The sequence below is a fragment of the Uranotaenia lowii genome, chromosome 2 (genome assembly GCF_029784155.1).
Source record: "Uranotaenia lowii strain MFRU-FL chromosome 2, ASM2978415v1, whole genome shotgun sequence".
Classification (NCBI taxonomy): Eukaryota; Metazoa; Arthropoda; class Insecta; order Diptera; family Culicidae; genus Uranotaenia; species Uranotaenia lowii.
In genome coordinates this window covers 141956872-141976712 of record NC_073692.1, presented here as the reverse complement: position 1 = coordinate 141976712, position 19841 = coordinate 141956872, and the positions used below count along the sequence as shown (strand labels likewise).

At 35.0% G+C, this 19841-nt stretch overlaps 1 protein-coding gene across 2 annotated transcripts; it reads left to right on the top strand.

Moving 5' to 3' along the window:
* The first annotated feature begins 1791 nt into the window (after positions 1–1791).
* LOC129744761 (thioester-containing protein 1 allele S3-like) lies at positions 1792–19136 on the top strand. Of its 2 annotated transcripts, XM_055737456.1 has the most exons (11): positions 1792–1887; positions 1948–2161; positions 2234–2906; positions 15072–15422; positions 15492–15712; positions 15777–15968; positions 16032–16074; positions 16137–16242; positions 16299–18153; positions 18223–18376; positions 18457–19136. In XM_055737456.1, exons 1-11 carry the CDS (start codon positions 1814–1816, stop codon positions 18543–18545), a joined length of 3972 nt encoding a protein of 1323 aa, XP_055593431.1. In that variant the 5' UTR covers positions 1792–1813; the 3' UTR covers positions 18546–19136. The 2 variants fall into 2 exon arrangements, with proteins under 2 accessions (XP_055593431.1, XP_055593430.1); XM_055737455.1 differs by having other exon boundaries at positions 15072–15712; positions 18457–19135.
* Positions 19137–19841: the final 705 nt, after the last annotated feature.

Below are 19841 nucleotides of genomic sequence, written 5' to 3'. Positions count from 1 at the left end.
CGTGCTACCGTTACGAGATATTTGGATACAATTATAAGCCTACATTTTGATTGAAAAATACAACAAGCCTGTTAGGAATATATTGACTAGAATAGTAGTGACTTTCAAAGTGCTCTTTACCACCGCTGGGGGGCTTTGAGGGTCAACCATTTTTATATTTTTGGAATTACTCATAGAGAAAAAATTTTTTTTAGATTCACAGTTATAAGCTCAAGGCTGCGATTTTAACGCTTCAATTGAGATTTTAATAGGGGATTAGAAAATTGATTAGATAATAAAATTTGAGTTTTATACAATTCGATTTCACTGACCAATTTCCAACTTTTGAGTTATCATTGAAGACCAATGTGGTAGATTCTACCATCCATTAATGGTATTTTTTTGCCCATGAAAAAAAAACAGAACTCAAAAACAACCTTTTTCATAAAAATGGTGTTTTCGAGATGATTTGTTTTGGATAACTTCAAAAATCTATTAGTAGAACTTTCAACATTTAAGGTAAACTAATAATAAAACAGAGCGAAATTGAAAAGCGAAAAAATTCACACACGCAAATGAAAACATGCAAAGTGAGTTTTCAACATGCTTCAACAAAGTTCGGAGGTTTATTAAGAAATTTCTAAGTAAATGAAACTTAAATATACCATTTTACAGGGAGATCATCCATATTGAAAAGTGGGATAATCTTTAACAGATATTTTCATTAGATAGGGGATGGAAAAGATTAAATAAAGCAGTTTAATCTTTTGAAGATAAAACTATTAGGCCAAATCTATTCAACCTTCCTAAAAAATGATGGTCGTAAAAAATGTTTTTCATGAAAAGATGAATTAGGATGGATTGAATTTCCATTAATTAAAATCTTATAACTACGAAAACGATGAACAGTGAATATTCTCAATAAAAACTTTAAAAAGACTAACAAAACTAACATGGCCAAACTTGGACCAAATTTCTTATAATGATGAATATAAAACTTCCAAAATTTCGAAAAGTCAAACGATTCATTTTGATTTATATTTTATGTGAACCCGGGCAAGGCCGAGTAAAATCAGCTAGTTTGTAATAAAAAGGATACAAAAAACTGAAATTATTCATTATAGTGGCTTACATTCAAAATTCTCGCGATCCGATTCCTGTTTACCATTTTCACAAAGCACAAAATATCACTACTGTTATAAAATTTGAAAACCTCTTCAAGTGCATAGAAAATTCAATTGCCTTCACCACTTTTTCTATTTATAACATGATATCTAAAGTGTGCTTTAAAAAATAAAGTTACTCATCTTTACAAAGGTAGTGCGCCCAACGATATTTTTTGCCTATTTAAAATACCACCCAGAAAACCCTTTTTGAAAATAAATTGCATTTCTACTTTATTGCTAGGACAAATAGAAACATGTTATTTATTAAGACCGAATTTGCGCCGACACGAAGACAGAGACAGTAAAAAAAAAATGCCTGAATCTTTCTTCGGATTTCACTATACACATTGAAGAAGCAATGAAATCGCGAAACATCCCTATCTAGTCAAACCGGATGAATCACATTCATACGCAACTGTAAACAAAAGCGGGGATTCCCCAACAATCCAAGATTATGGTTTCGAATTTGTTTTGTATCTTGTTGCTTCCATCCCGCTAACGAGAGAACTTTTCGAGGGGTGAAGCTAGGGTCAATTCATTCATCGTTCTGAGAAAGGAAAACGCCACAGCCAGAAGATATGACTGAAAGAGCGATCGTCGACATGGCCAAGCGCGATCATCGACGAATCTATGCTCAGTTGCTTTCGAGTTGTCGAATAGCTTGAAAGATGAAACGCGAAGCGTGCTTACACGCGGTCCTGCTGCTATTATCAGTTAAATCCATTGCCGGTCTCAATCATGGGTAAGAATAAATTTAATATTCAATTAGCAATACGTTAACATATTTATGTTTGTTTTCAAGAAACTGTGTAGTAATGGCTCCACAGTATGTTACCAAAGGACAAAAATTCGAATTTGCGGTAGCCTCTTTTGATTCAAACGAAACAACAGAAGCTTATGTTGAATTTCATGGTTTTCAAGACGATGGTCGTGAGGTAACTTTTGGAAAACAACTTTCTTTGGGACCCGAAGGATCTTCTGGGGCATTCCAGATTGGTGTGTTGGATTTTGGGCAGGTACCTATAAGGAGATATTGTACATCATCCAAGTTACCCTAATCAAATTATATTATTGTTGATTTTTTCAAGTCATCATCAATTACATCAGGTGAATACAACTTGAAAGTTCAATTCACATCAGGCGTCGAAGCAAGCTTTGACGTTCCACTGAGCTACGTGAATAAAAACTACATCGTTCTAATTCAAACCGATAAGCCCATCTACAAGCCGGGCAATACCGTTCGATTTCGAGTCATAGTACTGGACGAGTCAACTCGGCCATTGCCGGATCTCAAAAGCATTCACGTAACCCTATCCGATCCGGACGAAAACGTCGTCAAGACGTGGCCAACTGGTCGACTCAAAAATGGAATATTTCAAACACAGCTGGATATTTCCAATGCACCGAACCTTGGTAATTGGACCATAAGCGCAAAGATTCGAGATGATGAGCATAGCGTTCAGTTTCCGGTCGACGAATATCGACTTCCTCAGCACGAAGTTCGTATTCGAACACCGAAAACCTACACAGTTCAAGATAAGGAACTCACTGTCGATATCGACGCCTACTACGGATTCGGGAGAATCGTCAAAGGAAGCATAAATGTTACTGCCGTGGGGCTGCAAACACTTTCGAAAACTTTCAATTTTGATGGTCGCTTGAGGGTTAAATTCAACATGGGTGATCTTTTGAACGTGGCTGAGCTGGATGAAGAATTTACGGAGGTTCCGATTATGGTGACGATTCAGGAAGGCCATTCAAGTAAGTCAAAGCTGTCCAATATATGTAGATTATATGTTTACTGTTCCATACATTGGCAATCGTTTGCACAACTCGACACACATTTACGCAATGAAATGGTTGAATAGCTTTTTCTCTTTTTTCATTTAAATTTCATGGTAATCTCTCTGATCAGCTTAAAATGTTCACATAACGTGTACAACCTTCACGTCAACAATCAATAATATTGAATCAATATTACCTGATACAAAGTCTCAATTGGAAGTTGAACTAAAATTTTCCTATTTCGGTGCTCTACTTATTCTATTTTATGTCCTCATTATATAGACTTTCTACCTTAAACTGGTTTTTGAACTATTATGAAACTATATTTTAAAGTATTGTAAAAATGTTTTTAAACAATTAAATTTTAATCTCATGTAATCATAAGAAAACGCGGAAAAAGCCCAGTATGATCAACACTAATGATTGTTTAAATTTTTAAGTTCAAACATTTATGATTTCTTCAATTGCATGCATTTAAAAAAAGTTCCTGTGACTATAAAGAAATCATTGCGTTCTTTTTGGTTTGAATGAACTTAATCATGTATATTGCAGATTCTTCAAAAACATATATTCAATAAGAAAATTACTTTTTAACCTAGAACTTTTAACGTCCCACTTCTATTTTTACGATTTTTTATTTTGTTTTATTGAGTAGAGTTTCTTAAAGCAATTACATTTTACATTTCAACTATTTCAAGTTTGTCCCATACATCTCTGCCACTAACCTCACCTAACACCTAACTAGAGTTAAATTTCTATGATTTAACATACTTTCAAAGTTGAGTAAAATCTTTTTATATGCTCAAGAAATTGGGAGATTTTTTTTCGTTGACCCTTTACCGAACGACGATATAATGTTGCATACTTCATCAGTATTTTAGACCCATGTTTTAAAGAATATAATATTAAACAAATATACCTTTCTCAATCATTTCATGTATGTACATTATACAATAGAGTGCCCCAAATGACCCGACTTTTGAAAAAGTTATGCGCTGCAAGCTAAAATTGATCCTAGGCCTAGTACAAGATCTCATGCCAAATTTGGGCCAGATCGGATCACGAGAAGGGGTCGCTCAACGAGCCTGAAGTTTGTATGGGATTTTGAGACATTTTGTTCGGGAGAAACATAAAAAACCAGTTTTTCATCAATAACTTTGATTCCCGACGGCCAATTTCTTTTAAAAACGGTTTTTATCAAAGCCTAAATCATGAAAAATATTTCATTCGAAGACTGCATTTCGATAAGATTTTAGATAAAAAAGTTATTAGGCTTCAAAAATGGGCTAACTTTTTTTACGGTGGTATTCATCACTGTTAATGAGGCGTCAATATGTTCGACCGCCTCGACTCATTAGTAGTGATGAATACCATCCTTAAAAAAGTTAGCCCATTTTTGAAGCCTAATAACTTTTTTATCTCAACTCTTATCGACATGCAGCCTTCGAATGAAATATTTTTCATAGTTTAGGCTTTAAGAAAAACCGTTTTCAAAAGAAATCAGCCGACGGGAATCAAAGTTATTGATGAAAAACTGGTTTTTCATGTTTCTCCCGAACAAAATGTCTCAAAATCCCATACAAACTTAAGGCTTGTTGAGCGACCCCTTCCCGTGATCCGATCTGCCCCAAATTTGGCATGATATCTTGTACTAGGCCTAGGATCAATTTTAGCCTGCAGCGCATAACATTTTACAGGTTTTGAATTTCCCATACAAATTTGGGGTAGTCTATTGTACAACATATTGCTTTTCGAATTTTTTGGGTTTCTTTTTGTTAATTTTGTTCTGTGGTGTTTTTGTTAAAAATTATTTGCTTGTTTTATGTTTCAGTCTACTCTTTTTGACCATCCTCAGATAAAAAGTAATTTGTCCGCCTTCTATATTCGTCACTACGCTCAAACTTTGAGCAGCTTTTGGCAAGCCAAGGCCGTGCGAACGGGGGGAGGGTTTAGGGGTTCAACCCCCCCATGAAGATTTTTGCCAAGAAATTTTTTTACCGAATTACTTGATGTCGAAATGTGTTTGAAAATAAGTGTTAACAAGCAAGCCAGAAGTTTTCTCGCCGCCGGCGGAATTCAGTCTTAAATACACCCTTGACTTGAGACATTTCGATCTACGATACTATTCGACGTTTACGAATTGAAACTAACTTTGGTTCTAAATTGCAATTCAATTGATGTTTTGTATGGGAACTCAAAACTTGGCATACAAAAACCCTACTTCGTCTTCAGAATTGGTTTTTATTAAGAAATATAACCATATAAGAACAGAGTTTTAAACGAACCATTATTTATATTTGAAAAAATCGTTTATTTCATTACAAATGTTATGCTGATATGAAATATTCTTCAAGAAACCAATTTCGACTAAATTTTATTTTGTTTTTTGTTTGACTTTTGAAAATAAGTAAAAACTATATGAGAAATTTCTGCATTGTTTATAAAAAACTCCAATCAGAAACCTATCATTCAAAAATAAAAGTTTTCAATGAATTATCAACTTTCCTCGAGAATTCAAGAAATTTTGAGTTCTGCACAAAAAAGTTATAGCAGTTTTATGTTTTTTTACTTTTTTCATTTATCAAATTTTTAAGAAGTTTTAAACTTAACTGAACTTTAGTTTTTTTAAGAAAACATGTTATCTTTTTACAGGTTTTTACAAATGTGTTAAATGAAATCAAGTTTTTTTTTACACTTTCTTCAGTTGTATTAAAAGTACTTGTAATGATATCTTTCCATTTTTTCAACTTTGGAATTTTACATTTTTTAGATCATGCATCATTTTCATCATAATAATATCCCTTAATTGAATGAAGTATGATCAACAGAATCAGAATCAGTATTTTTTTGTATATGTAGGTTCTTTAGTTAATCAGTTATCAATTACTTAAAAGTGATACATTTTAAAACTCCTTATCACCAAAACTCAAAGTGTTCGACCAAATTCGATAAAAGATTCGAGTTCAGAACGCTGAGATCTACCGAACCAACCATTTGAAAAAGTACCAAAATGCTGTTGCCTTGAATCATCAATTAAATTTTGTAAATTCTTATGGTGAAGCGTCATTATTTAGAAAAAACCTCCTGAAATGTTTTAAAAAACTTATCTTTTTTATCTTCATATATTGTTTAGATTTTCAAATAAATTAACGGAATTTTAAAGTACAGTTTTTTCCAATTCTTTCAATAACTTGTTGAATGTTTTTGTCGAAATATTCAAATTTTAGAAATAATTGTAACAAATTTGTTTTTTTTTTAATTCTGATTTTTTGTGTATTTGACACATAAGCCTTTAAGTCCTCATATAATTTAATAAGAAATACAAAGTTTCAACCTTCTGTTCTTTCCAGGACTCAAAATTTCAATCAAAAGTGACAAAATAATCAGAGCTTATAATTTTTAACTTTTAAACTTTTGATTGAAAGTTTAAAAACTATTCATCAATTTTTTTTAGATTAAATCGTCAATACTGATGTTATGAAATCGATTGGTACATCTTTGTACCTGAAAATAATCACATTTTCGTAGGTGATGGAAAAAATTAGAGAAACATGAGCTATCAAAGAACGAAAGAACATAAGCCGTAAATATCATGAACTTTTTGAAAAAGATACAACGGCCTGCCGGTGGCCGTTGTATCTTTTTCAAAAAATTCATGATATTTACGGCTTATGTTCTTTCGTTCTTTGATAGCTCATGTTTCATTTTCCAAAAAAAATCTTGGTAAGTTTTTTATCTGATTGGATATTTATTTAAGAATCCAGATTTCTCTTAAGCTCTGTGATTTGGAAAAGTTTATTTTAAATTAGCCTAGAAATTCTGTTGGTGCAAATTTCTAGTTCAGAATAAAGTAAATAATTTTGAAAAAAAAAAACAATCCCAGTCCAATTTGTTTTTAGTTTGTGTGGTAGTCATGAGTAAAGAAAGGGTGTTAGAAATTTCTTTCCTTTTTTATTGTTTATTTTTGACGGGTCCTTCGCACGGGCCTGTGGCACGCTAATGTATAAAACCAAACATGATTTGGGAAATCTAGAGTTTATATTTTACTTCTGAGTTCAAATTACAAGACAGAAAAAAATCTCACGAAAAGCCTTATAAAATAAAATAAAACTTACTATTCATTCGTCCATAAACATATTAAAGACCGTGAAGAATTAGAAGCCAAAAAAACACCGATACTCGGCATTTCATATCTCAGAATCCAATGAATCGTTTTTTTTTTAAATTTAATATCTTTGAGTAATAGAAAGTTTTGTGATTAATTTTGTGGAATATAGTTTCATGAGTTCTGGTTCTGTATGAAGCACGTTCGCGGCAAACGAAAAATGAGATATCTTATATTTAGTCTGCAATGTGTTAAGGTGCACATTGCAAAACTTACCGGTTCTCGGAATCATGTATCAAGAGAGTATATTTGATAATCTAAAGAAATTGAAACGAAAACTTCTTGTATTGTTCAAGATCAGGGCTGGAAAACAGAGATAATTTTTTTTTTGAAATCACTCAAATGTTAAATTGGCCCGATAAAATCACCGACCAGTGAGTAAGTGGGTAAAAAAAATTGTTTCATGAAAATAATCATTATAAAAACTTGTTTTTAAGTCCCCTCTCCATGGAGATTTTTTCGAGTAATATTTTCAACAAAGTACCGGTAAATTCTTAAAAAAAATTTAAAATAATTGTTTTTAAGCAGTCACAAATTTGGCTCGCCTCCGGCGGAATTAAGTCTTGCATCACCCTAGGCTTGAATCATTTCATTTATGACCCTATATGACGTTCACTAATTTAAACTAATTCCTAATCATATCATTAACCATATGTATTGATAATGTAAACTTCACATACAAACCCCTATCTCGTCTTAAGAATAAGTTTTTATTAACAAGAACTATATTAACTTCTAAATTTATTCATCTCATACTAATTTTATACATCGACGACAAATGCTACAGACATTAACCTCCCACGACGGTCTACAGAATAAGCAAAAAAAATCTAATATCCTTTACTTTAATACTAAAAATATTGATTTAAAAAATCGTTTATGTAATTTCAAATGTTATGTTGGTATGAAATATTCTTCAATAAAACAATTTCAGTCTAAATTTTACTTTATGTTTCTTGATCTTCTAAATCTATCTATATATATAAAAAGCAATTTCTGTATGTATGTTTGTTTGTTTGTTTGTTTGTCCTCTATAGACTCAGCCGTCTTAAGAGCTAGAGAGCTGAAATTTGGCATGGATGCTCATTAGGACTAGGAATGATGAAAAATGTTTTCAGAATTTCGGATGACCCCTTCTGAAGGGGGTCGTCCATACAAGACAAATATTGTTTTCGCGTTATTGACATTACTTTTCGTCGGATTGTGATGAAAATTTGCACATGTGTGTAAGGGGTCGTCTATATTAACTTTTCAAAATCTTAGTGATATTGAAGTTTTAATACATCGGATCGGGATGAAAATTTGCACATAGGAGTTATTAGGGACAAACAATTTATTTCACTTATTCTTATCAAAGTCAGGGGTCGGCCAAAGCGGTCGTTCATATTCAAAGGGGGTCGTCCATATTAACCTTTCAATATTTTTGCAATATCGTCGTTAAATATCGTACATCGGATTGGGATGAAAATTTGCACACGGTTGTTTTCATGGACGGTTAATTGATTTCAGATGTCAAATGTTTTGCCAGGAGTGGACGAAAGGGGTCGTCCATAATATCTAATTTTTCACTATTTTAAGTAATATTGACGTGGATTGCTTTGAAATTTTGCACACGGGTGTTTTGAGGGAAGGGCAATCGATTTCAAATATCAAAGATTGTATAAGAGGCCACCAAAAGGGGTATCAATTTTTGGCAATAATTGCGTTGTAATGCAACAATCGAGGCTAAATTCATACACGGGAGTTATTGGCACGGTCAATTGATTATCGATTTCAAATTTAGTAGCAGACGACTGAAAAAGTGATCGTCCAATATTTTTACAATTTTTACTTTACAATGAATTCGGAGGTGCATCTGGAAATTGCTTGGCAATTGACTTTCATACAAACTTTTCATGACTTATTCCAAGTTGAAAGCGAAACGAGCCGCAGCAAGCCGTGCTCGAGGACGCACGTAATTTTTCCGACGTCGCGTTTTTCCCGTCTGTTTTTTCGCAAATAAAAAATTTTGGTGAATTCGATAAAAAATCTAATCAATTTTTAGTTTCAAGTACAAAATAATGGTGAAACGTGGTGAAACTGTTAACAACTGAGGTGCAGAGAAAAAATGTTCGCAAGTTGTTCGAAAAATTTAGGGGGAAACAGGTGCATTTATTTCAATTAGCGGATCTAACCGCTAGCTCCGGAAAGCAGAGCGTTTATTTTGTTTTGTGCTACCATCAGAATTCAGTATTAACGGGATGTAAAAGTGCTTTTTATGCCGTATGTGAGTCTTTTAAAAAACGATGCACGTGTTTTGTGAGAGCAAAATGACCGGAAGTGTAGTTTGAATAGATGAGACTGTGAAACGAAGAAAATCACAATAGTGTAGTAGAAAATTCCTGCTTTAAAATGTTCTTTTAATAAATTCGAATGTATACCGCGAAAAATAAGTTAATTATCAACAATACAAAAATTGTTATCTTCAGACGAATTGCTTCCACGCAGTCATCGCCAGTGTGTTTTTTGACTCTACCTTCTACTACCCTCCGAAGATTTTTTTTGCAATGCGATCTGCATTCATTAAATCAGAAGCCGGTGGATGTAAGTTCACTAAAAGTGTATCGCAGCGCATCTTGCATAGTACGATGTCCATTAACAATTGTTTACAGATTGGTGAGCTCGTTCCTTTTTTCTCTTTTTTTATTAGCTTATATGATTTTGCAGTTGTATTTAAATTCTTCATCAATCCTATCTGCCAAGTAGGATTTCCTATAAAAAAAACCTTTCCCCTTCCTATCTGAAAACAGCATCCTGGGTCGTATGAGTTCTCTGCACCTAAAAAGTTTCTTTAGCTGTTCCAGATTATCCCCACTATGATTACATTGACTTGTCGAGGTGTGCATTGTAGTACTACACTGATTTTCAATGGCAACACTTGAAATGAGTTTTGAATCCAGATACTCGTTTTGGCATCTTGTGTTGTTCTTGATAATTAGTTGTACCGCATGTATCTGCCAATGCAAGATGTGTGTAGTCACCCAATGCTATGCTATGCTATGCTTATTCCAAGTTGAAAGCGAAACGGAGTTCGAATGAGATCAGCTAGTGCTCAATATTATATCCAAAAAGGTTTTGATAAATTACACAAGGTAACAAAATTTCAATTTTTCCGAAGTGCATTGAATTCAAAACGTAGTTTCGACTAATCCGGTTTTGTAATTGAAATAACTTTTGAAAATAAGTTAAAACTATTTAACCCTCAAAAGCTGCTCGCAGAATATCCGCTTCGGAGAAGCTTTACCTGGCGATTCCCTGGCCGCAAATCTTGACTGATTTGTTGATTTTAGGTTCATTGTGAAGGTAATTTAGTCTAGTTTCTCAGATTTTCAAAATAAAGTCGATATGTTTTACCAGGTTATCAGAAATTTGTTCCAATTAAAAAAAAACCCAAAAAACAACTGTTTTGTGACCACCATAGATAACGATATCAAACCGTTTCTCATATGCCAACTACCAATCGACCAACAAACCGACAATATACTACTCAAGCTCCATAACAATGAACATACAGAGAACCGAAACGTTGGATAGATAATAAATTAATGTTCGGATTAATCAGACTGCTTTGCTAATTTGAAAATCAAACAACGTACAGTCATCATTTCCAACAAGTAATAAAAACAGTTTTCTGATCTACGGCTCAAGTTCGTGTTCTTCATTTGAATTATGTGTCTTTTGCTCAAAATTTGTCATTTCCGCTTACAACGCGTCAAGTATAAGGTGTGAAAGCTAGCAATCACAAAAAGTAGTAGATGCATAACTAAAAAGTTCAATTCGTTCATATTTTCGTGAATCCTTTTTTGGATTTGTTTGAAATTATTTTCACTAGGGAACTTAAGGGCATAACGGCCCCCTTAAGGAGGACGCTTATTTAACCATAGAGAACAGCTATAATATGTGAGTTACATCATTCGCGTTGAGACACTAAAAAAGACTATTTCCTCACAGGCTATAACTTAAAAAAAATAAAAAAAACGTTTAAAAATAAATTTTAATTTTTTTTTCGAGATCTGATATAAGTCATTGTACGGGCATATTGAGAACCTCCTCTGGGGCAGTATAAGCACCATTAATCGTGACACGATTAGCATTTTCTGCCGTAGAATATAGCAGCAAATTTAACTTGATGAAGTCAACTGAATTATAGAGCTTCAGCTTGACTTGTTTCATCTGACGATTTGGCCTATCGGAAAGGTGTAGAAGAGATAATCTGAGGGCATGATTTCGATTCCTGGTCGTGGCGAATTTGTTTTTCATTTAACATTCATCATCGATGCATTTTTCACTAAACGGTGAGAGTGAGGCGTAGATTCATCAAACAAAGCAATCTATATATATAAAAATGAATGTTTGTCTGTCTGTCTGTTCCCTATAGACTCGGAAACTACTGAACCGATCATCGTCAAAACTGGCATCTGAGGGTTTTTGAGGCCGGGGATGGTTTCTGTAATAGTCAAAACTCCATCCGACTTAAGGAAGGAGAGGCTTCCGTACAAAATTTGTAGTTTTTCGAAACAAATGAAAGTCATGACATCCATTTTCTTGAGATTTTTTTTTTCCTTTGGGCGGTTTGTTTTTCGTCTCTATGGTCGAGGCGTCGCGGCCAACGTCGCAAAAGGATAGTAACCCAATCATAGCATACTGATCAGTAGGAATATTTTGGCGCGTATTTCTCAACCAAGCATATTTTCTTTGAGGGGTTGGTTTTTCGTCTCCATGGGCGAGCAAACGTCGTCGCAAGAGGATGGTAACCAAAGCACACTGTTCATTGATTGCTGGAAAATTTAACAATAAGGCGCCTGTTTCTCAAACACTTGGGGCGATATGCAACCTAGATGTGTTTTTTTCTGGCTTATTTGATTTGTACACAGCACGTGGTAATAAATGACGCCTAGATGTGACACGGATTCCATGTGGTTTATCTATAGGTGAGGACAAGAATACCCTTGCACGAGTGTGAGAATCAGTTTTTTCAATGTTTTGATTGCTACGTCACAAACGTTCATATGCGTCTCGACGTTGAAGTCGCAGTTCATCGACGCCATGCAAAGTTTCGTGTTTAAAAAAAAAATCCCAATTAAAGCACCCTTTTATTTATGCTTTTTTCCTGACGCACAGTACGGCGACGCTATGAGTTCAAAATAATAAACAACTTTATTTGCGTCCCAAACATTCTTCCTTGTAAGTTTCTATGGCTACATTTGGACGCCTAATACTCGACTTCATGATGGCATCGCGTTACGTCACAATCGTTCATAAACAACTGTATGGATACAACAAACAAACACTAATGTTTTCGATTGTCCCCACCTATAGATAAACCACATAGACACGGATTGGTATTTTATTAATCGAATCAAAACCAATTGAAATATTTGCTAAAATACTTCCATATTTAGTTCGTGTTAATGTAGGTAGCATTCGACTTTTCATTCAAGGAACATTAGAACATGTTCAAACGTTCAACTTTTTCTGTTAAAAAAAAATTAAAAATTAGGTTTTCTTCTAGAAATTGTTACTACGGCCCAAATACACAACTGAAACGAATTTAGAAATAAAAATGGGAGCTTTTTATTTTAAATAATTCTGAAAAAACCATTGTACTTTTTGCTTACATACCAATTCAAGTACGTACTTAACATGAAAAGTGTTTTTGTGTTACATGGCTGCATAAAAGAGACTTTTAATCCGCTTCGTTTTTGAAAAGCGAGACTTTAGAACCGATATTCTACTGGACTCAAAATTTTTAAAAGAAATTTTTAGTTTACCCTTAAAGTGTTAAAAACAATATTCCTCTCTGTCAACTTACACGGTGGGGCAAGGGCAAACGTCGAACTTTTAAGAAATTCATCTTCAAAATGATTCAATATGTTGGAAAGACCAGAAGGGGTATTCCGAATGTTGAAACTGCAGCGGATATTGAAAATTCTTAAATGTCTTTGTAAATGAAGGTCATTCCCTTTGAACAGCATTCGTTAAAAGTGGAGTAACAAACATAAATTTATATTGCAGGAATACTGCAGAGGTATCAGTGAAACTTGATAAAACAAAAAACAGGAATTCGTATTAAATCCATTTTAAAGCCATTACTCTGACGCATCTGTAAATAAGCTTTGCATTGACACTTGCCCCAATATGCGGGACAAATGTAAACTTAGAAATTTGTTTTTAACTAAATTTTTGAAAATTTGACTTTCAAAGAAAAAATTAAAAAAAACGCTGAGAACTTATTTAGTGATGCAACTGATATTTTTTTTAAATATTTATATGTTTACCGTAGTAAATTTATTTAAAAAAAAAGAAATTTGCACTGTATTTAATACATAACTAATTGATTATATTTTTCATTACCATTATAAGTGCTGTTTGGGTATCGAGCCGGTTAAATTTGCCTACCTTCTTCAAGCAGTGGGGGACAAAATTGAAAAAGATGGGAAAGCTCCCATGTAAATTTAAGCTTTTCAAAGAAGGGACGATATTTAAAAAGGTTTTTTTGGGTACAGAGTACAAATTTCAGATCTTGAAAAACGAGTTTAGAGATCAGTAAATAATATATACCATCTTTAAATTGCTATTCAGAACTGCAGCTGCAGCTCTCATTTCAAAGTTGTTGGTTCTGAAGTATGATGAGGTTTGATTTAAAACAATGCTCTCTAAAATCTAAATTTTAATAAATTTTTACAAATTACATTTATTTCCGGAAGGTGTAGCAAAGCACAACGGGTCAGCTAGTAACAAAATAATTATTGTCTGTTTGTAGAATACAAACAATTCACACACTCATACATTATGTGTCTGGTGCATTGTTTGGCAGATAATGCTACTAGCTGTATAATGTGACAATCAAAATAAGCGATCATGAATGGTAAATGAAAAAAATCACCTCGACCAGGAACAGAACTCAAGTCTTCTGATTCCCTCTCTGATATCTTACCAATAGGCTAAGCGTCAGATGTAAACTAGTCAAGCTGTAGCTTTATGAATTAGTTAACTTCATCGAGTTGAATTCGCTGCTAGATTCTACTGCAGAAAATGCTCATCGTGCCCCGATCAATGGTGCTCTGTTTGCTCCAATTCAACAAGTTAAAGTAAAATCGCGTTTTATAATTAATTATAATGAAACTCAAAAATTTAATGATGGTGATAATTGAGGAACAACGAGTACATCATGTTGCAGTGCGTAGATGATTTAACGATCATAAGAGCTTATTTCCCGGTGCTCAAAAATTATAATATTTTCATTTGTTTTTTTTTAATATTTCTGTAAAGATGATAAGAAGATTTATTTTTTGCTGAAAAATTAATACTGTAGGAAGGACGAAACTAATCCCCATGATTTTTTTTATGAAAATATGTACATTTGTAGAAAAGAGAAGAACTTATTTTGCCCCGGGTGCTCGTTATGCCCTTATCTCCCCTACATGAAAAATAAATATTATTTTCACAAAAAAAACATGCATTAACCGCAAGAAGATCAAACTACTTTTTAAGGTAGTAAACAGTTAATAAACTCTTTTAGAAAGTGCTTTTCTAAATAAGGCTCAAAAACACACAGTTTCGCCAAAACTGAGAGTGTCTATCTTGCCTCGTGTGGCCAACTTTATTTCCTCTGTAGCAATAATTTAATTTGAATTCGAATAACACTGTGCAGACCTGTCCGGAGCTAAATATTTAAGCCATTATTTTGAGTCTTAAGGAAAGTATCACTCAACGTCTTACTCACTCAGTACGTCGAGTTTCAGAGTCTTTAACTACAATTTCCAATGTTGAACAAATCGTACAATTGCCAATGAAAACAAGAGCTTAATAACGAAAGCTAAAAAAAATGAACTGAATAAATTCTCCAGGGGTTGCGCCCTACTCCCCCAACTGTTTTATTCTAACGGCTAAGGTTTTTTTATATATTTCTATCTAATACGTTTATCTTATTCCAGGAAATAAAATAACTGCCGAAAATTTCATACCAGTCTTCAAACATCGCTATCAAATCCATTTGGAAAAATCTTCGAAATATTTCATTCCTGGGCAGCCGTATAAGTGTTGGGTACAATTTAAAGATCATCTCGGGGATAAGCTACCGACGCCTACCGATGAAGTAGAGATAACAATTTCTTACTCCGGGGCCAAGAAGTTTGAGAAGACTACCGTGCTACAAGTTGACCCAGCTGGTGATGGTTCAATTCCGTTGTCACTTTCAATTCCGAAGGAAGCCAGCAGTGCCAAACTAACCGTAAAATTCCAGGAAGATTCTAAATCTTTCGATCTCAGTAAGGATCGCTCCAAAGGTAACGCATCACTACAGCTGTCGCAAATTACCAAAAAAGTAATGCTAGATCAGTTGGTATCCTTTCAAGTCCAATCTACTGTTCCTCTGACGAAACTTGCCTATCATGTATCGTCTGGGAATAAATTTCTGGAAATGGAAATGATAAACGTTAACGGAAATTCACCGGTGTTTAGTGTGAAAGTTACCTCCGAAATGTTCCCAACGGTCAAGGTTACCGTTTTCACAATTCACAATGGCTATCTACTGAGCGATGATTTGGTAATGGACGTTCCTTTCTTTCGGAATTCGGTAAGCCTACAGATTTTTGGAGAATGAAGACAAGCATAATACGAAGTGTAAATTCTTACTACAGATAGAGCTGAGCACCGTAACCGACGAATTCACTCCCGGAGAGAAGGTACGATTCCTTGCCGAAACCCAACCCAACTCATCCGTAGGATTGCTGGCCATCGATCGGAGTGTTCTGCTTCTAGGTCTCGATGGGAATCAACTTACCCAGAGCGTTGTGCTGAAGGCCCTAAAATCAGCTACTCGTTCAGAGGAAGTAAGAAGTTCTTAGCTTACGTTGTTCAATCCCTTAAACTTAATCCTTATTTATACTTCGTAGGATTCACAAATCCTGTTTCTAAGTAATGCCGCAACCATGCCAGGTATTTCATCTTACAATATCTCTTGCCTAGCAATTTTAGAAGATATTTGATATTTTTTTCAGCCGTAACCTCCCGGTTCAATCAAGATAGTGACGAAGAAGACGCTTATATCAAACCGAGAAGAAATTTTCCAGAAACCTGGCTATGGGACGATCTTCACAATTCTGGGTAACTTGTCAACATTCTTATTTCTTTATCGCCTAAAAAAATTTTTGTTCTGTTAGATCCACTGGAGTGCTGAAAATCAATAGCAACGCTCCTGACTCAATAACCACCTGGGAAGTGTCAGCCTTTTCGATTAGTCCTCAGTACGGACTAGGGATCCTCGAGCAACCACTTTCGTTGAAAATTATCAAATCAGGGTTCTTGAAGATAAACTTACCGAATTTGATAAAGAAGAGTGAAATAGCCGTAGTTGAGGTCAGCATCTTCAACAACCGAGATGACGTTCAGTACGTTGGAGTTACGTTGAAGAACACGAAACACGAATTCGAGCTGACTGATAACCGTGGTCGTTTGGATGCTAGCTATCAGGCCAAGAATGCCGTAATCGATCCGTATTCAGCGGCAACGGTGAATTTTATGATACGCCCGAAAAAACTGGGTGATATCGAAGTCAAGGTGATTGCGGAAGGTACTGAATTGAGGGATTCCGTTATTCGCAAGTTGCGTGTGACCACAGAAAGTTTACACTATCAAAAGGATATCAAGCGATTCATCCAATTAGATTCAGGGAGGCAAGAGTTCAGAGATTTTAATTTGAATATTCCGAGGCACATTGATACTGACTCGGAAGAAATAACTTTCACCATTTTGGGTGATATTATTGGCAATTCAGTAAATGATATTCAGGACAGCATCAGACTTCCGCATGGAAATGCAGAACAGAACGCATTGCACATGATTCCAAGCCTCGTTTTACTTGAACACAATGGAGTCACCTTCACATACAAAGCCAGGGTGACTGACCGAGCTATACTGTTCTTGGAAAAAGGTTATCAAAACTTGCTGAAATTCAAACGTATTGATGGTTCTTTCAGCTTATTCGGAAATGAAGACAACACCGGAAGTATTTACGTAACAGCACTCGTTGCCAGAACTTTGCGGCGAGCTTCAAACTTTGTCACTGTAGATAACCGAGTTATTGACCAAGCTTTCAAATGGTTGGGAAAACAACAAAATTCGGAAGGATCCTTCACTGAACTAAGCAAAGATCAAAAATACAGTTTAGAAGAAGCTCACCGAGACAAAGCAACTCTTACAGCCTTTACATTGCTGGCTTTTCTTGAGGATCGTGAATTGATCGATAATTACCGAAAACTTCTTGATAGCGGTTGCAAATATTTGCTTTCGAATCATCAGCAATTTTCAAACTTGTACACCCTCTCTATGACAGCGTTTGCTCTACAAATATTTAACCATACCTCGAGGCAACCTGTGCTGGACAAATTTATAGAAGTATCAAGTAGTGATAGGGCGCGGCAGATGCGTTGGTGGGATGCTGGTCCTTTGAGCATTGAAGCAACTGGCTTTGGACTGTTATTGTTTCTAGCTATAAATCTACCATTTGAAACCAAGTACATTGTGAACTGGATAATTGCCAAACAACGAAACGACTTTTTCAACACACAAACCACATTCACTGCACTGGAGGGGCTAGCTTTGTACGCTCACACATTTTCGACGACCCGCAACCACTACGACGTATCCATAGCGTACGAAAAGCAAAAACGTACCATTCGTATCGATGCCGAATCTTCCTTAACCGAACAGAAACTGACACTTCCGCCTAATACGCGATTGGTTCAGGTCTCGGCCAACGGAACCGGATTCGGAATGTTCCGCATCGACTACAGCTATAGTTCCAACATCCTGAACATGCATCCACGTTTTGACCTCAAAGTAGACACCTTGAATACATCAACGGAATTTTACCTGGATCTGTCAATCTGTACCAAGTTCTTACCCCGGGAAAGCTATGAAGAACCGTGGTTCGTACTGATGGAGATCACTTTCCCCAGTGGGTATGTCGCTCTGGATGAATCCGTGGAGGAACTTGAAGCTTTGGATTTCGTTAGGGTTGGTATTTTAAACGATTAACCATATATGTGATAAAAGTTCTAATATTAATATTATTCTTTGTTCCAGAAACTCCAGCTCAAATACGGCGAAACGACGCTTTTACTGTACTTTGACACAATACCGGTCTACTACCAGTGCATCAAAGTAACGGGTTTCCAACAAAGTACGGTACTTCAGCAAATCTCCGGAACGGTTCGAGTCTATGACGCATACGATAATTGTAAGTTTAACTTATTCTTAATTCATCTGAAAACAGTTAAGTAATGTTTGTTTTTTCTTTTTCAATTTTTTTTATCTCAGCGCGTGTTGCTATTAGCTATTTCGATGGTAAACAACCAAGCGTGTGTGAAGTTTGTGAAAATGATTGCCCAGCTGAGTGCGACCAATAAGAATTAACAGGAATCAATCGAGCTCAATGAAAAAACTTTTTTTTAAATAAACATAAATATCTCTCTAGTAGCTTTTTTGGATGACCATTTTAAGATATATTTTTTTAGTAAAGCTGAAGACTAGAGAACACCAGGTTAAAATTTAAAAAAAATGTATTATAGAATGTCCCAGTATGTATAAATACGATTTTGATACAACTCAGCTTATTCCGGATGACGTTTAAACATCTGATTTCTGCTGGGTATTGTTGTTTACAGTTTAACTTAAAACTCTGTGAATTGTTATGTCATGAGACGGCATACTACGAAAATAAAAAAATTATCTGTGTATTGTGAGCTCCACATTTCACAATTTTTGTGAAAATGAGAAGCAGTTCCAACATTTCGCTAAGTCAGTTGACGAAAATGGAAGAAATAAGCATTGGATGAACCGCTTGATATCCTTTTGATAGTGTAAACTTTCTGTGGTCACACGCAACTTGCGAATAACGGAATCCCTAGTAGCTTTTTTGGATGACCATTTTAAGATATATTTTTTTAGTAAAGCTGAAGACTAGAGAACACCAGGTTAAAATTTAAAAAAAATGTATTATAGAATGTCCCAGTATGTATAAATACGATTTTGATACAACTCTGCTTATTCCGGATGACGTTTAAACATCTGATTTCTGCTGGGTATTGTTGTTTACAGTTTAACTTAAAACTCTGTGAATTGTTATGTCATGAGACGGCATACTACGAAAATAAAAAAATTATCTGTGTATTGTGAGCTCCACATTTCACAATTTTTGTGAAAATGAGAAGCAGTTCCAACATTTCGCTAAGTCAGTTGACGAAAATGGAAGAAATAAGCATTGGAGCAGTCTGAAATTCGATTCGGAAGTAAGGAACAGAAAGCAACTTCGTGGACAAACAAAAACTGGACGAGATCCGGGTACGGTGGACAAAACTTTAGACTGAAAAGTCATGCGTGCTTACGCCAGTAAGAAAACTGCCCCAGTTCAGGATATGGCCAAGAACGTGGATCCTCTCTCGGCACTGTCCTTCGTACCAAGATAAGATTTGGACAATTAAAACACGCTGCTTCCGTCGAACCAAGAGCGCATGAATTATATGATCAACTGCTGTGTGAAAAATCGGTGGGCATTGTCATCATTGATTACAAAGCGCATCTGAGTGACCAATATTACACTGTTCGGAACGGTCAAAGTATTGACGAAACGGAAACATAATTTTTCACTGTAGAATTAGAAAAAAGAATACAGGCTTGACAAGCCATATATATCACTGTGGTAT